The sequence below is a fragment of the Lepidothrix coronata genome, unplaced genomic scaffold (assembly GCF_001604755.1).
Source record: "Lepidothrix coronata isolate B3197 unplaced genomic scaffold, Lepidothrix_coronata-1.0 Scaffold236, whole genome shotgun sequence".
Taxonomy (NCBI): domain Eukaryota; kingdom Metazoa; phylum Chordata; class Aves; order Passeriformes; family Pipridae; genus Lepidothrix; species Lepidothrix coronata.
In genome coordinates this window covers 638,499-661,464 of record NW_016690416.1, presented here as the reverse complement: position 1 = coordinate 661,464, position 22,966 = coordinate 638,499, and the positions used below count along the sequence as shown (strand labels likewise).

The window sequence follows — 22,966 nt, the reverse complement described above, 5'->3', positions numbered from 1 at the left end:
GAAAATCACCATCAATTTAAGAAAGTGGCGAAATCTGACTTAAAAAAAAACCTGCCAGAGATCCCATGAGGCCAGAAAGGAGATGGATTTGGGAGGCAGCTGCCCGGGAGAGCAGGGCTCCCATGGTTTTCCTGGGCTGGCTGTGGCTGGAGCAGCCCCAGGTAAAGGAAAACAAAGCATTTCCATTTGAAAAGAGCCAAAGGGATTCGCTGGAATGGATGAGCCCAGGACAGCAGCCTGCAACCTGCTCACTGTTCTAAAGTGAGCCCAAAGTAACTGCAATGCAATTTTCCCCAACTCATTATGTAAAATAAAACCCAGCTGAAAGCCAGTGTGGGGCCACAAAACGCCTTCATTAGCTTTCAGTTCTGTTCCAGTAAAAATGCAGCCAAAATCTCCTGGGTTCAGAGGGGCTGAGGTTTTTGCCTTAACAGCCTTTTACTTCCTCACCACTGTACAGCTTCAGCAAGATTTTCTGCCAGTTAGTTTGGACCTAACAAGCGATTTCACCATTAACACAACACACAATGTGTCCAGGAGTATTAAACGTTTTCCACAAGGCCCTGTTTTACAGTCACTCCAAGAATGACAATGCCAAATTATGAGTCTAAGACAGATGTTTTCCAGATGTGCTGAGCATCTCACTTAAATGCTGGATGGGGAGCTCTTCCGAAATGCTGGAAGGGTTGTACCAGCTGCATTTAGATGGGCTGACCCCTGAGTTTCTGCTTATGGGAAAGTATCCTTATGAATAAATTTCTCCCCAAAAATGGCTGCATCTCTCACACCTACAGCAGGGTGAGGGATGAAGTCTGATGATAACCCCTGAAGGGAACAAATGGGAAAGGAATGGGAAGCTGAGGATGGAGAGGTGCAGCACTGAGAGCACGACTTCATAGAATCATCATGGAATGGTTTGGGCTGGAAGGGAACTTAAAGTCAACTCACCCAGTTCCACCCCCCTGCCATAGGCAGGGACACCTTCCACTCTCCCAGGTTGCTCCATGTCCCGTCCAACCTGGCCTTGGACACTTCCAGGGATGGGGTAGCCACAGCTTCTCTGGGCACCCTGTGCCAGGGCCTCCCCACCCTCTCAGGGAAGGATTCCTTCCCAATATCCCACCTCTGCCCACACTGATGGCATCGAGCTCTCTTGCCACACACCACAGTGATGTGTCTGTGCAGCTGAAACCATGGAGTCTTCGAGCCAGAGATGATGTTCCACACATTGAGTGGACCAAAATCTCTCCCCTCCATGCAGGAGCACCCTCAAAAGGACCCAAGCATGTCACAGCCCCCCGTGGTCCCAACCTGGCACAGCCTCTGCACAGCTCACAGCCACTTCCCAGCACTGGGAGCCCTTCAGCTGAGCGGGTATTCAGGGCACTTGAGGGTTTTTTCTCTGTTATTCTGCAACTCAAGTACAGATCCTTGAATGTTGGCCACATGGAAACAGCACCACAGCAGTTTTCTGTTGGACTGTTTGACAGCTCGAGCCAGAGGAACGGGGCAGAACCCAGAGCACAGTCAGAAAATCTCATCACAGGGGACACTCCAACCAAAAATATGTATTTCTATATCTTTCTCCCAGCACAGGAGTAAATAAAAAAGACCAAATATCAGAGATTCCTGCAAGCCCTGAAGAGACGCTGCTCTTGCTACCAGTTCACCTGCAACGTGCTGTGCCCAGGGTGAGCTGCACACAGCTGGGCCAGCTGTCTGCCAGTCTTTATTAAGAGACAGAACTCTTCATATCCGAGTTTATTTAGGGGTGGATTCTGAGAACCACATTTCCCAAGGAGACTGGGTTTAATTGGCTCCGCTGGTCCTCCCAGAGGAGCGTTAAGATGGGGCTCAGATAACGCTCCCACAGCAAGTGGGAACTGCAAACACAAAGCTAAATCTGCTTCCCTACAAATATTCAGGATCATTTGCTTCCTGGCAACATTCCTGTGAGTAAACCAATTTGCTAAAATATTCACGAATAGCAAACTCCAGGGCCATGGATACAGCCAAATGCTTACATACCACAACACAACTAAATACTCTCCCCAAATGTTTTCACACTATTTGGCTTGCTCTGGATTAAATTTAAAAAAAAACCCCACCAAACTCTAATAATGGCTGGAATTCAGCATCATGGCTTCTTCCATTGGAAAACCTCTGGTGAGGAGACTGGCTGCTGTTGGACAAGGGCCCCCACGACTGACCTGTGCCTGCAGGGTCAGGGAGCCCAGAATTGGGATGATTTAATACAAGCTCTGGTATTTTTTTTTCTATGACTTTGAGAAAGTCACTGGCTCTCCTCTAGACTGCAATTCCCCCTCTGTAATGGGTGGATTACTATTTTTGTGGCATGCAAAGGTGTTGTGAGGTCTAATTCATTAATCTTCGTAAAGCATTCCAGGACACTTTGATGGAAAATGCAAAATATTATCAGTAAAAGCCTTCCATTTAAATCTCACCTGGAAACCTTCCTCTTACTCCTTAATTTGTGATTGATCCCCACTCAATTAGAGGTAATGGGATTTACATGTAGGCTCCAGCAGTGGAGCAGACCCCACAGGAAGGTGCCAGCAACATCAGCAGTCCTACTTCCCAGGAAGGAGCCAGGACATCAGCCCCTGCACTGGGAAAGCCATGGCTGGATCCTGCATCCCTGACCTGCACCAGGACCACCTGAACCTGCACTGGGCAAAGGGAGGGGGCACTGAGACCCTTCCCCACAGCACCATCCCAAACCCCCACCCATGACAGGACAAGGGGCTTTCCACTGCCAGAGGGCAGGGTTAGATGGGATATTGGGAAGGAATTCTTGGCTGGGAAGGTGGGGAGGCCCTGGCACAGGTTGCCCAGAGAAGCTGTGGCTGCCCCTGGATCCCTGGAAGAGTCCAAGGCCAGGCTGAATGGGGCTTAGTGGGATGGTGGAAGGTGTCCCTGCCCATGGCAGGGGTGGGATGGGATGGTCTTTAAAGTCCCTTCCAGCCCAAACCATTCCATGATGCTCCTACAGAACCCCCCATCCCTCCAGTTGCACTGATAATTAACTCCTCACTTTATGACTGAAATTCACCCCCATTAATCGTGTTTTCACCAAAAAAACAGTTTCTACCCAAAGAGCCTTAGACTCAGGAGCAGACAGCTCAAATCTGCAGATCACTCATCACCTCCCTGTGCCAACTTTTATCACTTGTAGGAGTGATTTCACTGCAGGCAGGCGAGGGAAGGCAGATAACCCCACCCTGAGGAGAGGACAGCTCCAGCACTACGTGCACAACAACAACAGGGACACTACAAAGGGCTTTATCAGCACCCCGTGCTGTGAAATGCTCATTTTGACTGGTATTCCCCTGACTTCAGGACACCTCTGGTAGGATCCAGCCCTCTGGAGCATCAGCAAGAAGTGCCTTTGAAATCCTGGAGTGGAGGAGCAGGAAGGGAGGGAAGATCCTTGCAGCCACTTCATGGAACCCACAGCATCCAGCCTGTCAGTATTCCCAGGCACTCGGAATTTCAATGTGCTCCATGGATTTTTGTACTGAGCAGCCAGAAAAATTAGCATTTGTGCTGAACAGCTTTTAATCAACTATTCTCAAGCGTCAGTCGTTGTTATCTTTAAAAGCACTTCCCAATCTCCCTGCCTGAGTCTCCCCAGCCCTAAAATTTATTCCATCCATTTGTTTTCCTCCCTTCAGTTTGCAGAGCCCTTTACCCTGATCTAATCATCTTAATCTTCAATGCTCATCTCTACCTTTTAACCTTTTCAGTTTTCTTTTTAAAGCAATCTCTCCATCTCTCTGAGGTTTGGAGCCTTTTTCTTTATTATTCAATTATTAAATTAAGGTTCTCCCTGGCCTCTGGCTCAGCACAGAGCTGGAGAGTCCCATGCAGAGTCCCCCTGGCACCAAAGTGCAAGTCACCTCTCAAAAGGTGACTTAATTAAATCGGTAATTTTTCTATTGATACAGTTTATGTAATTTTAGAGAAATTAAGGCAAGTTCCCAAGTGTTGCAATATTTGTTTTACTTCACTTGAAATGACCTGGGAAATGGCATGTGCCATCATTCCCTTCCACTAGGAAACCATGGATGGGGACACTAAATAGGATGTTTTAGGTTGGAAAAGACCTTTGACATAATTGAGTTGGGAAAAAAAAAAACAGATAAATTTTGAGCATCCAAGTTCTTTTCAGGACTGCAAGAGGCTCAGCAATGCAGAGGCTCAGTAGATGTGTCACTTTTTAGTCATGACTCTGTAATATCATGCCCCACTTTGCTGGCATTTCTCCAGGGTTACACCACCCAGAGCAGTTTGGAAAATTGCTGATGGAATGATGGGAGCTAATATTAAATTCAACACTCTAAAAAAGCAAAAATTGCCTTTAATGTTTCCTACATGAGGCTCTTCAATATTTAAGTGTGGTTTGAGCTCCCAAGTTAATGTACAAATAAACATTAACCTGGTTTGCAAAGAAAAGTGAGTTGGATGCAGTGAGTCCAGACTGCCACCAAATCATGATGAGCACGTGTGAGATGCAGACAGAACACAAAAACAGCTAAAAAAGAAAGACAAACACCCCCTGACACAGTGAGTGTTGAGGCAGCAGCCCCAAAGTTTGCACAGGAACTCCCACTGGTCAACACAAGGCTCGACACCCTTTCCTTTGATCCTCCACCCTCCTCCTCTGCTCCATCTCCATCCCAACTTCTACCAAAAAAACCTTCATTATCACCTCTCAGCTCTCCTGAAAACACTGCAGTGAAGGTTCACCAGAGCCAGGCTTGGAGCAGATGCCACCCTAAAGAATAACTAAAGAAAAGCTGCATCTTGTTTCTCTGCCCTCAACAGCATCAAGCTGAAACTTGGGGTGCTTCAAACTGAGATGGCCTCATGCTAGACCTCTTTTTGTTGGACTTCTTTAGGCTCTCTGCTGCTTTGGATTCTTTTTCTTATGCCTTAACTTCCCATGCTTTTGTTATTGGCATTTAATTTCTAGTGAAAGTCAAAGGGAAATACCAGGGAGAGTTTCACAACTGACTTCTAGTGGGACAAGATTTCCCTTCCATGGATTTCAGGAATGTAAGCATTCCATTTTCTTTTAACATGGAAAATACTCTTCAAGACCTGAAACATATTCCTACACGTTCCTATAACCAAAGCAGATTGTCCCATGTTCCCATCCTCACATAAATCAATGGAATTTCCATAATTTACCCCAAGGACTGATGCAGTCTGTTTATAAGGTCTAAGCTATCAATCACATTTAAGAGGATTCAGCCTGAAAAGCCAGGTAAAATTGATCCCTCCCCAAAAGATTAAGTGGAGAGAGCTGAAAAACCAGTGTGGGAATAGAAAGGAATCCCTCTGGAATTCAGTTCTAATAACAGCAAACACACACCTCCATTACACACAGCACTTACCTCTCTTTAGAACTCTTTAAACTCTTAATATATTTACAGTGGACACTGAAATGATCACTCCAGGCTCAGGATCCCTGCAGGAGCCCCCAGGCTGCTCCCAGAGGGATTAATTGCCTCCCTCCCAGCAGCCCCCAATCCAGCTCCCTGCCACCAAAGCAGCCTGTCAGCAGAGCTGCAAACTTAAATCAGCAAATATTAATTGCCAGCTGGGAAAAGTGCCATTAGTTCACACTCAGACTCTTTCCAGCTGGAGAGAGGGAGTGTTAAATGGAGCAGATTTCCTTGCAGCCTCCACACCAGGCACGGAGCAGCTCTTTCTGTCCTGCAAGCACTAAATGAGCAAAGCATCAACACCTTCCCAGAGATGCTCTGAGATGCTCTTCTGCAGAACAAATTACTTCTGGAAAGTAACAAAACACAGAAATAACAACAAATAAAGTACAGAGGAAATAAACCACCACCACCTGAGGCTGAATTCATATCTATTTGAGATTCCTGCAGTGATATCAGTTATCAGCCTGCTTGGTTTGTTTTTTTTTTTTTCCCAAGTTTGTAATTTGTTTACGTTCAAGCATAGAAAATTTTCTGTCAGTGTGCAGAAGATTATCATGTTCCTTAATTAGAAAGAAACTTCTTGAAAACTGGAGGAAAGATAGAGAAGTTGAAAATGAAAGACTGTGTGTGTAACAGAAAGGAGAAAGGCAGAGAGATTTCTTTTGAAATTCTGTACAAAATCTGTACAAAATTATGATTTATTATGGGGACAGGATTGACCTTGTATGGGATGGAATGTTACTGTCAGGTATTTGCTAAAAAAAAACCCAAACCAGCACATACAATTTTAAGCAATGGGACCAAATTATTAAAAAAATTTGTGCTGACATTTCAGGAGAGAAGGGAGGAAGGAGAAGAATGGCCCTGGAATACCAGACATGAACATCCTTTTAGAGAGCCCCATCTCTCTGCATAAAATTCTGTCAGATCTTGTAAAATCAGAGCTGTAGTACAAGTTGGACTGAATGGACAAAAAAACCTGAATTAAGTAACAGGCACAGGGCATTTACATAATGGAAAGTTCAAGTGTTTGGTCAACTGAGTTGGGCTGAATTCATGTCAGAGCACAAACCCAATCTGAGCAGCTGCAGCACAAAGCTGCTCCACAGCCCAGCAAGAAAAGCTGAGCTCTTTATAAAAAAAAAAAAACCAATCCACCTAGATAAAGGGAGGATGTCAGAACCACAGGAAATAGGGAATGAGCTGGGGCAAGTCGGGGCTGATGCAGAGGAGCTTTGGGATTGCTGATCGGGCAGAAAAAAAAAAGCAGGAAGGGAAAGTAAGAAGGGTGAAAATGACTCCTAAGTGCTGCAAATGGGAAGGCACAGCTCTGAGCAGGATTTCTCTGCTGTGTGTAACCTGCCAAGGAAGGGCAGTGCTCGGATGGCTCTGGGAAGCAAAACTACTGAGGGGTGTCTGTTCAGCTTCCAGTGGCCAAAAGCAGTGAGAGAAAATGAGGGAAGAGACACAGAGGGTGTGAAAAGTCAAAAGGGAAGAAAAATAAACAGAACTGAAAAAAAAAAAAAGAGGACTGTTGCTATGGGAAAGCAAAGCCCAGTCCAAATCACTGTGTTAAAATGATATAACTGCATTATCCAAAGGCATTTATTCAAACAGGAACACTTCCAGGCCAACTGCTCATTCTGGACATCTGTGGGACCATTGTCATTATGAGCACAGCTATCTTTCCAGTATTCATGAGATTTGGGAGTGCTTTGGGGGAAGGAAAACTTCTTTCCTCTCCACTTTGGCTCACAGCAAAAGCACTTTATCCGCATGTATTTTGCTACCCAGCAAAAATCACCAACACTCCAATGAAATGACTATGGAAACTCATAAAGCAGGGAAAATATACAAAATGAAAAAACCCCACACAGCAGAGAAGTCATAACTAGACCATTTTCCTATGGGAAAACCAAACTGTATTTCTTACCAGGAAAGACAATCAGATCAAGGAGAACATGAACAGCTGAGAGTAGGACTGACATTTCTCCTGAGACCTCTGGATGTAGGACTTCTGCTTTAGGGTATTTCTCTTGGGGCTTCAAATTCCCAAGTGAAGTTTTCCACCTATTTATCATTTGCTTTGTCACCTGAGGAAGAGGGGAGGCATTGATAATTTTGTGTCTGGGGAACTGTGCTGCAAGAGAGGCTGCAGGATGAAGCCTGGGAGGTCACTCCTGCTGGGATCTCCCATTGCTTCAACCACATTTCCACGAGTTTTTTTAACGTTTTGGACTCTCAAGATTTCAAGGAGCCATTTCATCCCAGGCTGGGCCAAGGAGAAATCAGTCATTTGCCTGGAAAAAAATTATCCTCTGCTCTTCCTAATACTGTTGCTGGTCCAGAAGGCAATGTGTTGAGGTAGCACAAATCCAGCAATGCTTCTGGTCACACATGAGTACCTGCTATCCACCAGTATTTACAGAGCACTTCCCATCTGACAGATATGCTAAAGGACCAAAGAATCCTTTCCCAAAATACACAAAAGAAAACCAATCTTTGCAGTTTGCTTTCTTATCAGTTCACTGGGGACAGACCTAGCTCGGAATCAGGGTATTAGATCTGTGCCACACCTTAAGGCCATCCAGTTTGTCACTGATGGCAGAGCACACACACACACACACACACACACACACAATCTGTGTGTCCCTCAGCTCCACACAGGAATTTAAATCTTAATTGAACAAGTCAGTTGGGACAAAAAACCATGAAGCAGCCCCCTCATCAGCCTGACCGTACTCAAATAATTAAATTATCTACTTGACAGAAAGCAAACAGAAAAACACACACTGTGCCTCCTGACAGATGGAACCTGAGCAACCTGGTCTGGCTGAAGGAGTCCCAGCCCATGGCAGGGGGATTGGAATGAGAGGCTCCTTAAGGCCCCTTCCAACCCAATCCATTCTGGGACTGCATATTTTGCGCCTTTAAGATTTTTCTCCAGTCAAAGTTCTTACACTTCATGTCACACTTCTAACGGTGCTTAAAAACCTGTAGCTTAATTGCTTACTGAAAATTTCAGTTTAGAAAAAAACACCATCGTTCTTGATTTACAAAGAAGAGATTAAAATACCAAGAAACAGAGGGATGCACAGAAGGTTACTCAGGAACTGCATGGCAGAAAAAAACCCTAATATTTCTATGGAGTCCCACTCCGTGGGATTATTCCCTCCCTTATGGTAAACTTTTTTCTATATGTTATCTCTGCAGACAGAGGTGTGAAGTACATTTTTATTTATTCACGTGGGAAGAGAAGTGAGATTGTTTCTTTCTTCCCTTCCATAAAGCTGTTATTCTGCTGAAAAGCAGATTTAAGCAGCGCTCCATGGCAAAGAGTTTGAGGGTTACTTTAAACTGGGACACAAAACTCCTCCTTTCCTGCCATCATTTCATGGTGTGTTCAGGGGAGTACTGAAGCGTGACATTGCATCATTAGGTGTAATACAGCCCCTGCAGGGGCTGATTACTGCAATGAGAGCTCATTTTCTTTAACAGTGTCTGAGATAAGGAAGGAATAAAATCCCAGGCCAGAAGCATCGTGGTAAAAAGGTGGGCGATGTCAGGAATGGAAAAACTGAAGGCACTTTTTGGTAGCCAGGGGAGGAAAATCCCCTGAATGGAGCGCTGAGCATCCCTGCAACCAAGACTTCCCCCTTCTTTGGAAAGTTTCTCCTGCTGCAGAGGCCCTCCTGCATCTTACCCGGGGTGGAGGCAGTTTCCAGCCTGATCCATACCCTGATCTCACCTGATACCCAGAGGCAGGAGCACCAGCACCAGGAGCAAGGCACAGGTGTCCTTTTTAGATGCTCCTTTTTAACATCACAAGCAAAAATTGCTCCTTGCCTTGATCTGCTCATGTGCTGTCCCTGGAAATATGCCTTTAGGTGACCCCTTTCCATGAGTAACTTCATACAAGGTCTGTTGATCCCAGACCTAATTACCTGCTTTGGAGAATTCAGAGGCTGCCCGTGACAAATACGGAGTCAAGGCTCTGACCAGCTCTGCTGTCCCCCCTCCACAGCCAGACCTCCAAAACAAATGAGACTTTGCCCTGCAATGCAAAGCAGTGCCTACAAACCTCTGGAAAAGTTTTGAGCTGGATCTTAGTCTCCAGGTCTCCTGTGAGACACAAGAATGGTAATGCTTTTCTATCTCCAAAGGGTATCACAAGGATATATTAATAAGACTCTTCAAATGGATTCTTGTTTCTTAAATAGGCTCTTCTAACATCGTGTTAGTAAACAAGAACCCATGATGGATAGCTCTGTGTACAGCCAATCTCCTGGGGGCTCAAGTGAGCTGAAGATAAAGGAATTATTTTCATATTTGATCACGTAAATGTCACTGGATATATTTGCAACAACCCACTCAAATCTTCCTGTAGGTATATGGAGTCATCTTCGACAATGAGCTTGCAAGATATACTCTAGTGAGGCCTTTATGAGGCCTCTCATTAGAAGTAAAATAATTTACAACTCCTTCCATTCCCTGCCATTTCATCACATGCTCCTGCTCCTGCAGTCTCACTTGATGACAGGATGGTACAGGCAATACAAAATATTAATGGGAAAGACATGGGACTGGTGATTTGGTGTAACAATGATAATAAAATTTGCTTCTGAACCAGTAAAAGAGCTGCAGCTGAATGCATCCCACTGCTAACCAGAACTGTCCTTAAAATCACTTAAAACTCTGTCCTCGCTCTTCTTTTTTCATCCAAACAGCTCCTTTCCTCTGCCTGTGTCACTTCCCCAACTGGGTTTTTGTTTCTCATCGTTGCAACGAACTTTTTGTTAATACCATCTACTTTTTCTTAACGTCTTTTGTCTCGTTGGAAGCCTTTCCAAACGAATTGGATTGTAAAAAGTTATTACGCTGGCAGCTGAAAGTACTGAGCAGCACAACTACAGTGCACACAACACGTACGGCGACGTTAATTATTTACCAGTTCCCACTTTGATTACATTTCGCATGGTGATGACACTCAGGGGCTTAATAGCTGCATAAAACATTGTGTGTGTTCTCTGCTGTCCCGGAATAAATCATCCCTGAGAAACTCAGCTCTTGGAAATAAAACACTCCCTTCAGCCGTTTCCCGGGATTGCGACGAGCGACGGGAGTTCCGTGCCGGCATTTGTTTCGAACAACGCCCTACCTTTGAAGAAACACTCCTTGCTGTGGACGATGTAGATCTTCTTGCTCTGCAGGCAGGAGGCTCGGTGCAGCTGGCAGTGGTTCTCGTAGAACCTGCCGTCGGAGCCGCAGACGGGCATGTAGGTGGCCCTGCACTCCTCCAGGCAGCGGCACTCGGGCTGGCGCGTGGCGGGGTTGAGGACGCAGCGGCTGCCGCGCCCGCACGGCTTCTCACAGGGTGCCTGCAGCCCGTCCAGCTCTGGGGAGAGCAGAGACACCGGTGAGAGCCACGTCTGCCCCGACACACCGCGCTCCCGACGGCAGCAGTGCGAGAAATAAATAATCTGGTTTTATCATAAGCAAAATGGATTTAGTGGCAAAACAGAGGGCGGTGGGATTTTTCTTTTCTTTCATTTAATCCCAAGGGTTTTAGGTGCCTCGTGGAGGCTGTAAGGTGAAAGGCCTCGTCTGGGCCTGACACCAGGAAAACGTCGCGGTCAGGATAGGGAAAAACTATAAAAATGGAAGATATACCCTGGCCACATGGCTGGCCTTTGTGTGTGGACACAATCAATCAGGAGGGAGGGTGACACCCTCTCCCAAATTCAAAAAATTACCTTTTAAGGTAAAATACCTGTCACCTGTTGAATATTTAACACCTTAACTGACCAAGAGGGTACAAAAAGGGCGTGTTTTTAAACCGTGTGTGCTTTTCCAGGCCATGTGACTTGGGATTGCTCCCCCAGCGCTGCAATAAAGGATTTCTTGCTGCAATTTTCCTTGTCCTGCAAGTATTTTGTTACTGTTTCATAAATTAAAAGCAAGGATTTTTCTGACAAGCAGCAAAGGCCTTGGAGCAGCCAAGCACTGCCCTTTGAGCAGCAGTGGGTGGAAGTGCCCTCAGACCTCCAGCGCTCATAACACTCAAAGTGCTGCACGGGGAAGTGATGGACGTGTGGCCCTTTGTTCTTTTAGCCCCTCGCAAACCCAGAGCCCAGAATAAACCCCAGGGAGTTCCAATCAGAAGGCAGCTCTGCAAACCTGCACTGCTGCAGCCACAAAGTGCCCCGAGTGCCAGCACACTCCAGCTCTGCCCACGCTCATCTCCCACCCTGCGAGCCACAGGCGTTCCCCCAGGAGCACAATGTCCCCAAGGCTAAAACACACACAGGTTTCAAGGAGAGCTCAGCAGACAATTGCTGAGAGCTTTGTAAAAAATAACCCCCCTAGAAAGACCATCACTGGAGTCAAGGAATGTTACTGGAAAACGCTTCTCACTGTAAAAGCGACCACGAGTATCTCTCTCTACACTCTGAATAATGGTACACAGGGAAAAATAACTTTCTACTGCTTTTAAGAATTCACTAGATATGATGTTCTGAATATTACTGTACTATCTGCTGTTTCATACTATTAAAAGGGTAAGGAAGCTGCCCTTGTGCTGTAACATTTTCTGCTTATGAAGTTTCCTCTCTTAAAGGCTTACACAGAATATCACTATAATTCACACAGGACAGGGCACTTCCAAACAAGCCACTGCTCAGAGCAATAATTAGCATTATACTCAATGAAGAGAGTTTCAGGAAATTAGATTATTCTATGCTAATTGGAGTACACAGGGTTGAGCATTACAAAGGGATGCTGCAAAAGGCATAATTACAGCAGGAATAAGCACTTCCTAGTGCACAACCTGCTGCCAGGCTTGCACAGCCTTCCAACAGCCACAGATTCCAGCTGCATCTGCACCAGGGACTCAGTCTGGACCAGCAAGGTGGTTTGGAAGCAAATCCCTGTTCTCTAAAAGTACCACGTGTAGGTTTGGCTCTTGGTGAGGTTTTGGTGGGCACCAGCTTTCAGAGGATGCTCAGGTGGAAACGCTGCCCCAGATGTGCTCCAGCATCCAATGGGACACACCCTGCAGCACCTGGAGCACCACAACATCCTCTCAAGTGCACCCAGGGCTCTTGCCTTCAAAGATTTTTCAAGCAGCCAAACAATTCAGTGGCAGAGCACAGACCAGAGCTCATCCAAAGCCCCCCAGTCACATGTAACAGAGATGTGAGGAGATCAGCACCAGCTACTTCACCCTACCAATCTCTTTTTATCATGCTAAATTCCCTGCTAACACCAAAACAGCCCCTGCCTTGCCCAGCATTTCATGCCAAAATGCCCCAGTGTTGAAGGTCCATTTCCTCTCCTCGTGATCAAGGGGTTAAAGCACGTGCACAAAGTTTCTAACAAAACCTCATTTTAATGGTCCCCATTAAGCCTTTGTTTTTATCACTGTAAATCTGAAAGGGAAAAAAGTCTGTTATTGAAGGATTAACTATTTGACTCAATAACTCATTAAAATTCCTCCAACTTGGCAAGCTGAGAAATATTGACTTTTCCTGACTTGTAATAAACTAGAAGGTCAAAGCATCTCTGAGCAGTGCAAAAAGTACGGCCCCTGGAAGGAGTGACTGACTCTTCTTTCCTTACTTCACTAATTGTTCCAGAATTTTTGCAAATTATCCTCATAAATGCAAATTTTGGGACCTTGGGGAGACCTCACTGTCAAGGCCATATTATTTATAGTGCCTGCTGTAAATCAGAGCAGCACAAAGGATGAGGGCTCGAGGAAGCTCTGGCCAAGCATCCTCCTCCTTCTAGTGGCAGGACCCACACCTGTACAGCACTTGGTTTGTCCATCACAATGGGCCTCAAAAGATGTGTTTTGGAGACTGCTGTTGATATGAAGGGTATTTAAAAATCAAGATTCAAGAGCTATTATTGTCTATATAAATGTAATTCAGCTACAACTACAGCAAAGCCCTTCCTGGGCTGTCTTGATCACTCAAAATTGATCTCTCAGAGCTCACACCAGCCAAGGACTGCACCGTGCATCCCACTGAAGGTTATTTCTGCCTCCTCCTTCAAGGTGGGCTGCTCTGATTTACTGCACCAGGTCACATCTGGGCAGGTCACAGCTGCACCCTGCCCTGACAGCAGCAAAAACCCTCTCAAGAGCCTCAAGTATTTTTGGTATTTTGATTTTTAATATAAAATTTGTGTTATTGAAGACAAACGCTGTGCTTATCAGAATGGAATTTTGAAGTTTTTTAATGATACATCCAAGATTTGGTTAAGCACCAGCTTATAAAAAAAAGATAAAATACTTAATCTTTCCTCCATCCACGGAGAAACCCCAGAAAGCCTGGCTACCTTTATGCCTCATTCACTCTGTTCACAGTTTAATTTATTCTGTGTTCCCAGATGGACAACTCCTGGTTAAACACAGCTTAGTGTGGTAAGGGCGAGGCAAACAGCCAGAAAGGAAGGATTCAAGTATTTGGGAATCCTGATCCAAGTCCTCTGAAATCTGTGTCTGCGAGCAGAGTGTGAACAGGGGATGCCTTTGCCAGAATCTCATCCTGCTGACAGCAGCTCTTTAATTCAATTATTATTTGCATAATCCCTTGAAGAACTAAAGCTCCCCACAAGCACCCTGAGCTGTGGTGAGGGAGCTCAGGACAGTGCAGGGTGTGAGACAGGACTGAGCAGTGTGAACAGAGAGGAGAGGAGGGATTGGAGTGTAAAAGCTTTGCTGTCTTTATCCAGGTTTTATCTGGAGCAGCCCCACACACCATGGAAAGGGACTCTGAAGGTGGAGCCCTGGGCAGGACACTGCTGTGCATGAAACAATGCCTTCCACTGCTTTTTTTGGCCACATTATTAAAAGTGACTGAATTCCTCGCTCTTACAAGGATTATTAAAAACAGAAATGGGAAGGGTAATCAAGTGAAACTACAACTAACTGCTCCCAGTATTTATGAGCCTCACTGCACTGCATGGAAAAGGCATAATTTATTCAATTTATTGGTTGCAAAGAAAGTAATTTACTTAGGTTAAAAATTTATCATCTTGCAATACAAGCCACTTTTCAACACTAATGAAGTTTACTCAACATGGCCAGAGTCTGAGGTGTTATATTGTACTGGAGCCAGAAAGATGGGGAGAGGAAGCCCAGTTTCATTTTCATACACCCATGAACACACTTGACTTCTCAAATTGGTTCCTGGTTGCCCCTGAGAAATTTGGAATTCCAGTGAAAAACCAAGAGCTTGGTGCAGGCAGAAAATACCCGAGGTCAGGAATTCCACAGGTTAACAGGGTGCCTGCATCTCAAAGCAGGACTTAATCACAAAATTAAGATGTTGCTGCCACAGTGGAGAACATTAATTCATAAAGACAGAGACCTCATCTACCTTTCACACACCACTAAATATGTGACACATCAGACTGAGGCTCACAGGCCTGTTTTTTTTCCCCACTCCCAAATGGAATCCTATTCCTTACTTCAGCAAAACTCCCAAGGAGTTCAAAGGGAGGTTGGGTTCAGGACAAGCTTCAATTAGGAGGAACCAGACAAACCCATCACAGACAGTAAAACCAAACCCAGCTCTATCAGATCACTACTCATAAAAAGTGGCTCATACACAGCAGAAATGTAAATTACTACATTTACATGTAAAAAGGGAGTTTGCCCTCAAGTAACAGTGAGCTCCAGCAGGCAGCTGGACATCCAGGTTTATTGCTGGGCTTCCAGGGTTATTCCTGAAGGAAAAAGTTTAGATGTTATATGAGGCTGGAGCCAATACTAGAAATTTTAATTATACAGATTATAACTGAAACCGGATGCTTTTAAATCAAGTCCTTCCAAGGCGAGGCTGCACCTTGCAAATGGTGTTTTAAAATAAAAATAAAATCAAACCCTCTGTGACATGATAAAAATATTCAGTTTCTAAACTTAGTTTACTTCCACGAGGTAAGAGGTCACGAGCTATTCATCCAACATCTTTCCAACATTTTTTCCTTTCCCATAATGAAACAATTTTCTATGGTCTAAAATTCTTTGTTACAAGCCTTTGTTGTTATAATTTATTTATTTTTATAAAGCAAAAATGGTGAGTTGTCCCAGAGACTAATACAGAGAGTAAGATGTGCTCCAAGCATCTGATTTGCTATAAATGCAAAATATTTTCTTTCAAGGTCCAGGAGACAACTCTGTGTGTGTGTGCACACCTTGGAGCAGGATGGAGAGGGACACATCAGCCTTGGAAGAGGAAGATGAAAAAATCAATCATTCCCACCAATTTAGATGCTCTACATTAAACAAAAGGCAGGATGAGTTGGAAGCCTCCTCAGAACAAAAGCTAGCCAGATATCCCAGACAGTCACATTGTTTCAGGAGGACTCGTGCAGAGCTGAAAAATCAGAACCAACACCAAAAGGAAAGGAAAATATACCCTGGAAAGGAGGCTTGTGAGAAATAGTTACTCTGAGAACACCAGCATGAAGAGAACTGCTCAATCTGTGTCTGCAGTTTAATACCAACCAAAAACATCGTAATTGCTCAGCAGAAGGTCCCTAACAGTGAGCAGTTTTTCTGCAAACAGCACCAAGGAAGCACTCAATGTTACAGGGATGTTTTCTGTATCAGTTTTTACATCTGAAAACGGGGATTATTGTTTCTTTCTGTATCTGCCAGAACTCTGAAACCCATTAGGGGTCATACCATGAAAAGGCATTTGAAAATCACAAGTAACTATGCTATTCTTAGTGTAATTAGCCTAATTTTGTCCCATTTCAAATCCATTTAACCACTGTGAGATCAAAAGCTTCATCAGATATTATTTTTGGATGGTATTGTGGTCTGTGAGGGTACTAAGAGGAAAAACAGAGACAAAAGACACACACAGATCAAAAGATCCAGACTATGTAAAGCATATACAGAGATTACTGCAGCACAAACACCAACCCAGACATGAGCCCATATATATTTAGAGCCTTGCCATGAAACTCTTACCATGCACAATTTACTTGATTTTTCTCCTCTTGAAAGAGCAACTAAAGAGGCAATTCATAAAATGGCTCTTTATTAAATGTTTATCTAAAGTTATCTATGAGAGGTACTGCACATTGAAGGCAATTTGATTGCATTACTCCTGTGCAGCCAGAACAGACACAAACCCAAATCTGTGCAGCTCCCCCTTGGCATCACACCTCAGCCTGTGTCTGTGAAGTGTCTAGCAGGTCCCACAACCAGCCAGCCAAGAAACAGCACCATGTCAGCAGAAGATAAATGTATTTCCTGCATGGACTAAAAGGATTAAGTGTTCAGGGCCAGTTTGGACAGGGCTTGGAACAACCTGGTCTAGTGGAAGGTGTCCCTGGTCACGGCAGGGCTTGGAATGAGATGAGCTTTAAGGTTCCTCCCCACCTGAAGCATGCCATGATTCTGTGATTTAATTCAGTGTTTCCCACATTTCCAGTGCTGGAGCAGCCCAGCAGCAACGTGCAGGTGCACAGCCATGTGTGCACACCTTGGTCGTGGTTTTAATATTCTCAGTATTCCACAGCCCCCAAAATGCTGAAACTTTACAGTCTCAGATCTGGAGGGAACAGATCACATTAATACTTTGGTAAAACTCTGTATCAGAAGGATTGGCTCTTCTGAAGGAAGGCAGTGAAATTCCCATAAGGTCACTGCTCAAAATCAGTCTGGTTGCCTTTAATCTTGCTCATGAATCCTCTGCCTGCCCCGTTTCTTCACTCCTACACTCAGCACCAGCCTTGCTCCCCCCCTCCTTGTTTTCTGTGGGCTTTTATCCTTTCTGTCGCGTCTCTTTCTGCTGTTCCCTCAATGAAATTCTTGTGGCAGAGACTACGGGGAGATTGGAATCCAATAATAAAATAACTGTGGATGCCTTGCCTGGCTTTGTGTTGATCCTCCGTTACCAGTGGAGCTGCTGGAGGGAAGCTGAGCAGCCTGGATCCTCCCAGCTGTCTGCATTATTAACCTTTAACTCTGCCCATGCACTCTGCCTTTTGCTTGCTCTCCTTTTCCCCACAAGATGCTCAGCTCAACCTCCCCTGGCTCCTCCACCCTCGCCAGGAACCGAGACCTTCCCACAGCCCTGCTCCCAAAGCTCCTCGGCACAAGTCTCTCACTTCCTCCACCTATTTTTCAACATCTGATCTCAAAATTTGCACAGTTTTACCTTCCCTTTGATCATTTCTACCTGGAGGAAGGCAAAATGCATAAACCAGGTGTACTGGGACGTGCTGCAGAGGCAGGGGACACGCACAGCCACCACCTCTCACACGGCTGTCAAAGCATCTCACAGTATTAACAGTGGTTCAAAACCAAAAGACACCCAGTTCCCATCTGAGGAGAATTCTACAGCCTCACAGAAATTTCTTCTTTTTCTATTTTTCGACTCATTACTATGTAATAAGACCATTTATCAGAAAATACATCCATTTGTTTATTGTACGCCTGTTTTCCCCTTACACACAAACACAATGTTATTTCAGACTGGAGAGAGAGATGTTTTCAGTTTCCTATTTATTTTCTCATTCAGACATCGGTTTCTAAGGCTCATTGAGGAGAAAGAAACAGAAACAAAAAGCCAGCTCATCATTGTGTTTGTCTCCAAAAACAAAAAAAAGAACGTTATTCTGATTATTTATTTTTGGTTGGATGAGGAACAGATATCAAGCTTTTATAACTAACATTCACTCAGTTTCCTTATTACACTATTCTTGCATTCAGCTCTAAGTAAAAAAAAAACAAACTCAAACCCAGTCATCTGATTTGCACTAAATTGTGCAAGTGCCACTGCACGAGGCTTCCCAGTGATGGATTGGAACCCTCAGGGAGTGTCAGCACAGCAATGCCAGGGTCAGCACTTCCTTTCCTTTGAGAGGGGCACGTCACACATTTCAACCTCACAACTGAAGTCACATCTTTAAAACTGTGTTAAAACACATCTCAAAAATGTGCAAGAGGCAGAAGCACCAGACTAGAAAAAGATGGAGGTTGGCAGAGGGTACAACCTAAACATGCAGCAATGAAATCACAGGGTCACAGAATGCTCCAGGTTGGAAGGAACCTTAAAGCTCATTTGATTCCACCCCCTGCCCTGGGCAGGGACACCTTCCACTAGCCCAGGTTGCTCCAAGCCCCGTCCAACCTGGCCTTGGACACTTCCAGGGATCCAGGGGCAGCCACAGCTTCTCTGGGCAACCTATGCCAGGGCCTCTCCACCCTCTCAGCCAGGAATTTCTTCCCAATATCTAATCTAAATCCACCCTCTTTGCTTGATGCCCTCATTGGAGATAAGGAAGATCATGACATGAAAGGGGCAAAAAAAAAAAAATTTTGGGGATGATGATTTCAAAAGACAACTCTATGGAGTCTTTTACTGTCCCCTCCTTCCAACTAGATTAATTTACAAGGATAAAAGCTTCCAGAGGGAATCCATCAATAGTTGCATCTATGTACAACCTGTAACACTTCTGTCATTTCCTACTACACCTAAAGGAAGGCAGAGAGCTGTGTGAAAATTAGGGACTGGATTCATTCAGTGAGTCTATTCCTGAGAACTGACGTTTTGCTGTAGTAGTTGCCATTTTCTGGAAATAAAAGGGGAAAAAATATTAAACCTATTTAGTTGTAATAGGGTTTGTGTTAGTGCAGGTGTTTTGTGTTTGGGTGGTTTTTCACTCCTGGCTGAAGGATAATGTGTGTTTGACTCATGGCCACTTTCCTTTATGGAGGAGGATTAGTGCCCCTCCTGCATCACACCTTAAATCAGCACAAACTTCCAGCTTGAAACTGTTGAGGCTGCACAGTGTCTTTTCACAAGTTTTTTTTCCCCTAGGCCATTTCATTTCTGTTTTCCCAACCAGATGCCTCAGAGCCTCACAGATTTTGAGCACAGGAGCGTTACCACATAACACGAGTGTGAGGCAGGAGCCAACAGGTCCATTACAGGGAGAAATACAATCACACAACTACTGGATGAGGATGTGTTACATCCGTGTGGGGACACAGAAGAAAGGATGATGTTATAAATCAGTTTTCACAGAATCACAGAATAATTTGGGTTGAAAGGGACCTTAAAGATCATCTCGTTCCACCCCCTGCCATGGGCAGGGACACCTTCCACTGGACACCTTCCTCCAAGCCCTGTCCACCCTGGCCTGGAACACTTCCAGGGATGGGAGGAACACCCCTGGCAGCATGTCCAGGACTGCATCCCACCTTGAGGGGGGACAGCAAGAAGAGGGGGGTACAGGCAAAGCATCAGTGCTTCACAGGGCCAGCAGTCACCACAACTTCAAATACTTCATTATTTGAAAACCCACCCAGCTTTTGGAGCCCAAAGGGAAGCTTCCTAAATGAGCCGATTGCTAGAAAGAAAAATTGAAAACAAACAAACAAACAAATAAAAACCCCAATAGGATTGCCTTTAAAAATTTTTAAGAGCAGGATATGTCTTTCAAATAATCTTTATATGCATTAAGCAGTGCTTGTCAGATAAGGTTCCTAAAAACTCAGGAACAAGGCAGACTTAGTTTACAATGACAGCAAACCCAGCACCTCTGAGGGTGTTCTCAGGTCGCTGCTCAAACCCACCCGGGGAGCACGAGCTGGTTCAGATGTGCATGGCCAGGCACAGCAAGTCCTTTTCAACTGCAGTGTTACCAACACATATAAAAAAACCCCACAACATCCCCCCCAAATCCCTGACTCCAGGCGTGCCCCAGCAGCTCCCCTGCTCGGCACAGGAGGCTGCAGTGCCCGGAGCTGGAACTCAGAGCTGGTCAGTGTGAGGGAGCAGCAAATGCTCCAGGAGCTCAAAACCAGACTGAAACATCTCCACAGCCCAACACAGATCAATATCCATTTGCAATCCCCTTTCCCATTCTCTGTTATCTTTAATGAATTCCCATTCCAAGACCGAGAAATAAGGAGAAACACTATTTTTAAAGCAATGCCGTGCAGGCCTTCTGCAGTCCGTGCTAAGTTTGTAATTCTCCACTGGTCTGGTTGGCTATTTGTTGGCTGATCCAGGGCACCTCCACTGGTCTGGTTGGCTATTTGTTGGCTGATCCAGGGCACCAGGATACTCCAGCACACCCATATTTTGTGGGCACTTAACTCCATCTGGAGTCAGTGTTAACACACAGAAACCTCCATCTCCCACAGGACAAACCCCCTGAGCCTGGCAGCAAATGCACCCCGGAGCCAACAGCCACAGTGGATACCCAGCTTTTGGAGGCTCTGTCCCTATTTCTCACTCCCTTCCTGAGGATTTCACTTCTGCATCAATAAAGGAAATGACTCTGACTGTGATTGAAGATTTATCTCCCCTGAATATCAGATTTCAAGATCTCTCCCTACTCCTGAGGTAAATACCACCAGTACACCTCCACCTCTTTTCCCAGTCCTGCCACATCAGCCCAACCTGCACCAAGCAGTGTTAAGTATATGCATCGACATCTCAAACTCCTAAATTCAACAAAAAGACATCTTTTTTATCCCCACTTACCCTCCAGCAGTTACTTCTCCCTGTGCTCTCCTACAAAGGAGGGCAGCAGAATTAATGCCATTTCTCCTGCATTACAAACCTTTTACTCCCTCTGTATTTGCTCCGTGCTGAAGGAAGCATTTTAAAGTGCATTTACCTGATGGAAGAGTTATAGGCTACTGAAGGGATAACGCAGGAGGATGAAAAAACCTACTAAAAAGCTATTTTGAAAGTGAAAAGCCTTTAAACTTCACATAATGTTAAAACTGGCTCGGAGGGTATCGGTGCAGAAATGGAGCATTAGCACCAAAATGCTAACATTAGCTGCCTTTTTTTTATTATTATTCTGAGGAGTAGAATATATCACCAGTTTCTCAGGTTGAGACAACCTAAAAAGAAAAATTGAGAAGAGGTGAAAAACAGGTGAAAATCTGTAGCTAATTAAGGGTTCCTGCAGTGGCTGGATTTTTGTTTCAAATAGTTTTAATTTAATCTGAACTTTCTTAATCTGTACAGCTGGGCATCTGGTTCAGGAAATTGCCTTTTTTCAGGGGGGGGGGAAATGAGCTTTTTCCCCTCTGTGGTATCAGTGCTGGTCCACAGCCATGCAGAGAGTCCATCCAGGACTGATCCAGCAGCCTCCACTCTGGGTGTGGGAGCACTCCTCACTCATCCACACAGGAGAGCTGACTCTGAAAGGGTGGATGGAAAATAACAGGACATGTATTCACTCCCTTCCCTTTGAAAGTGCTCTGTACACGGAATAAAACCAAGCAACCGCTGATCAAATCAACAGAGCACTGTTTCCCTTCGAATACAAAGGCACCAAATGAAAACAAGAGGGTCACATTTAATAGCAGAAGAGGAAAAGCTTGGGATAAAAAAGCAGGAATAAGCAGCAATCATCAGTCATCAACATCAGAGTATACTGGGCAAAGGCAGCATTATGGGGTTTTTTATTCTTCTGAGAAAGGGAGTGGAACAAAATGCATTTGGGTGCAGGGATGTGGCACATGTTGGGCTGATCCACACGGACACAGCACAACTGCAAGAGAGGAGCACAAGGTGGGCACGGATACCTGCCAAGGCAGTAGCTGCATCTGAACACAGGTCAGATGAATGCCAGGAAAGCCCCAGAAAACCAGTTTAAAGCAAAGACATGAGATGCCTGGCACAAACCAAGAACAGGCAGGCACCATGTTTGGGATTGGAGGCTGGAACTGGGCTTTTCTACCAGCTCATTCCCTGGTGCCTTAGAAAAATGAAGTAAGCCTATTTGTTGTAAAATGGGGGGACCATTCACGGAACTCTCTGGTCTGTGACCCCAGCGTGTCCCACTCGTCCCTTTGGATCAGGACATGGAGCCTTTGGGCAGCTCCAGGGGAGTGAGGTGATGGGGAACCAGATCAAAAGAAAGGCAAGAGGGGCAGCACTTTCTCCAGTCACTTTGGACAACTGCCCAGAAAGGAGAAAACCAGTGAGAGTCACTACAGTCACTCTAGAGGAGTAAAGGCAATAAATAAATATAAATAGTAAGAGTAAATAGGAACATCCTGTGCTCAGGACACAGCCCTTTTCCCGAAGCATATCGAGCTCAAGTGAGGAATTAATCAGCAGAGAAGCAGCTGATGCTGCCCCTTGACAGGGCACACAGGTCCCCCCACTCCTCAAACTCCACAAAGGACCCTCCAGTGCCTCCCCACGAGCCTGATGAGCTCTCTACAACTCCCTGACAGGAGGGGGGAGCCAGGGGGGGGTTGGTCTCTTTTCCCAGGCAATGATCAGCAAGACAAGAGGGCTTGGTCTTAAGCTGTGCCAGGGGAGGTTTAGGTTGGACATTAGGAAGAATTTCTTTCCAGAGAGGGTGATCAGCCATTGGAATGGGCTGCCCAGGGAGGGGGTGGAGTCCCCGTCCCTGGATTCCCTGCAGGATTTTAAGCCCAGACTGGATGTGGCATCAGTGCCACGAGCTGGGAACCACGGTGGGGTTGGAGC

General features: G+C 45.2%; 1 protein-coding gene across 5 annotated transcripts in view; it reads right to left on the bottom strand.

Moving 5' to 3' along the window:
• The window catches only part of FSTL4 (follistatin like 4), a 199,749-nt gene that overhangs the window by 126,849 nt on the left and 49,934 nt on the right, over nt 1-22,966 (bottom strand). For 3 of the 5 annotated variants that reach the window (XM_017834624.1, XM_017834626.1, XM_017834625.1), the window contains exon 4: nt 10,633-10,869. The exons of 1 other annotated variant lie outside the window; for it this stretch is intronic. In XM_017834624.1, coding sequence (XP_017690113.1) covers nt 10,633-10,869 — 237 coding nt within the window. Of the gene's footprint in view, nt 1-792; nt 873-10,632; nt 10,870-22,966 lie in introns of those variants that run through there. One more of the 5 variants, XM_017834628.1, reaches the window with a different exon arrangement.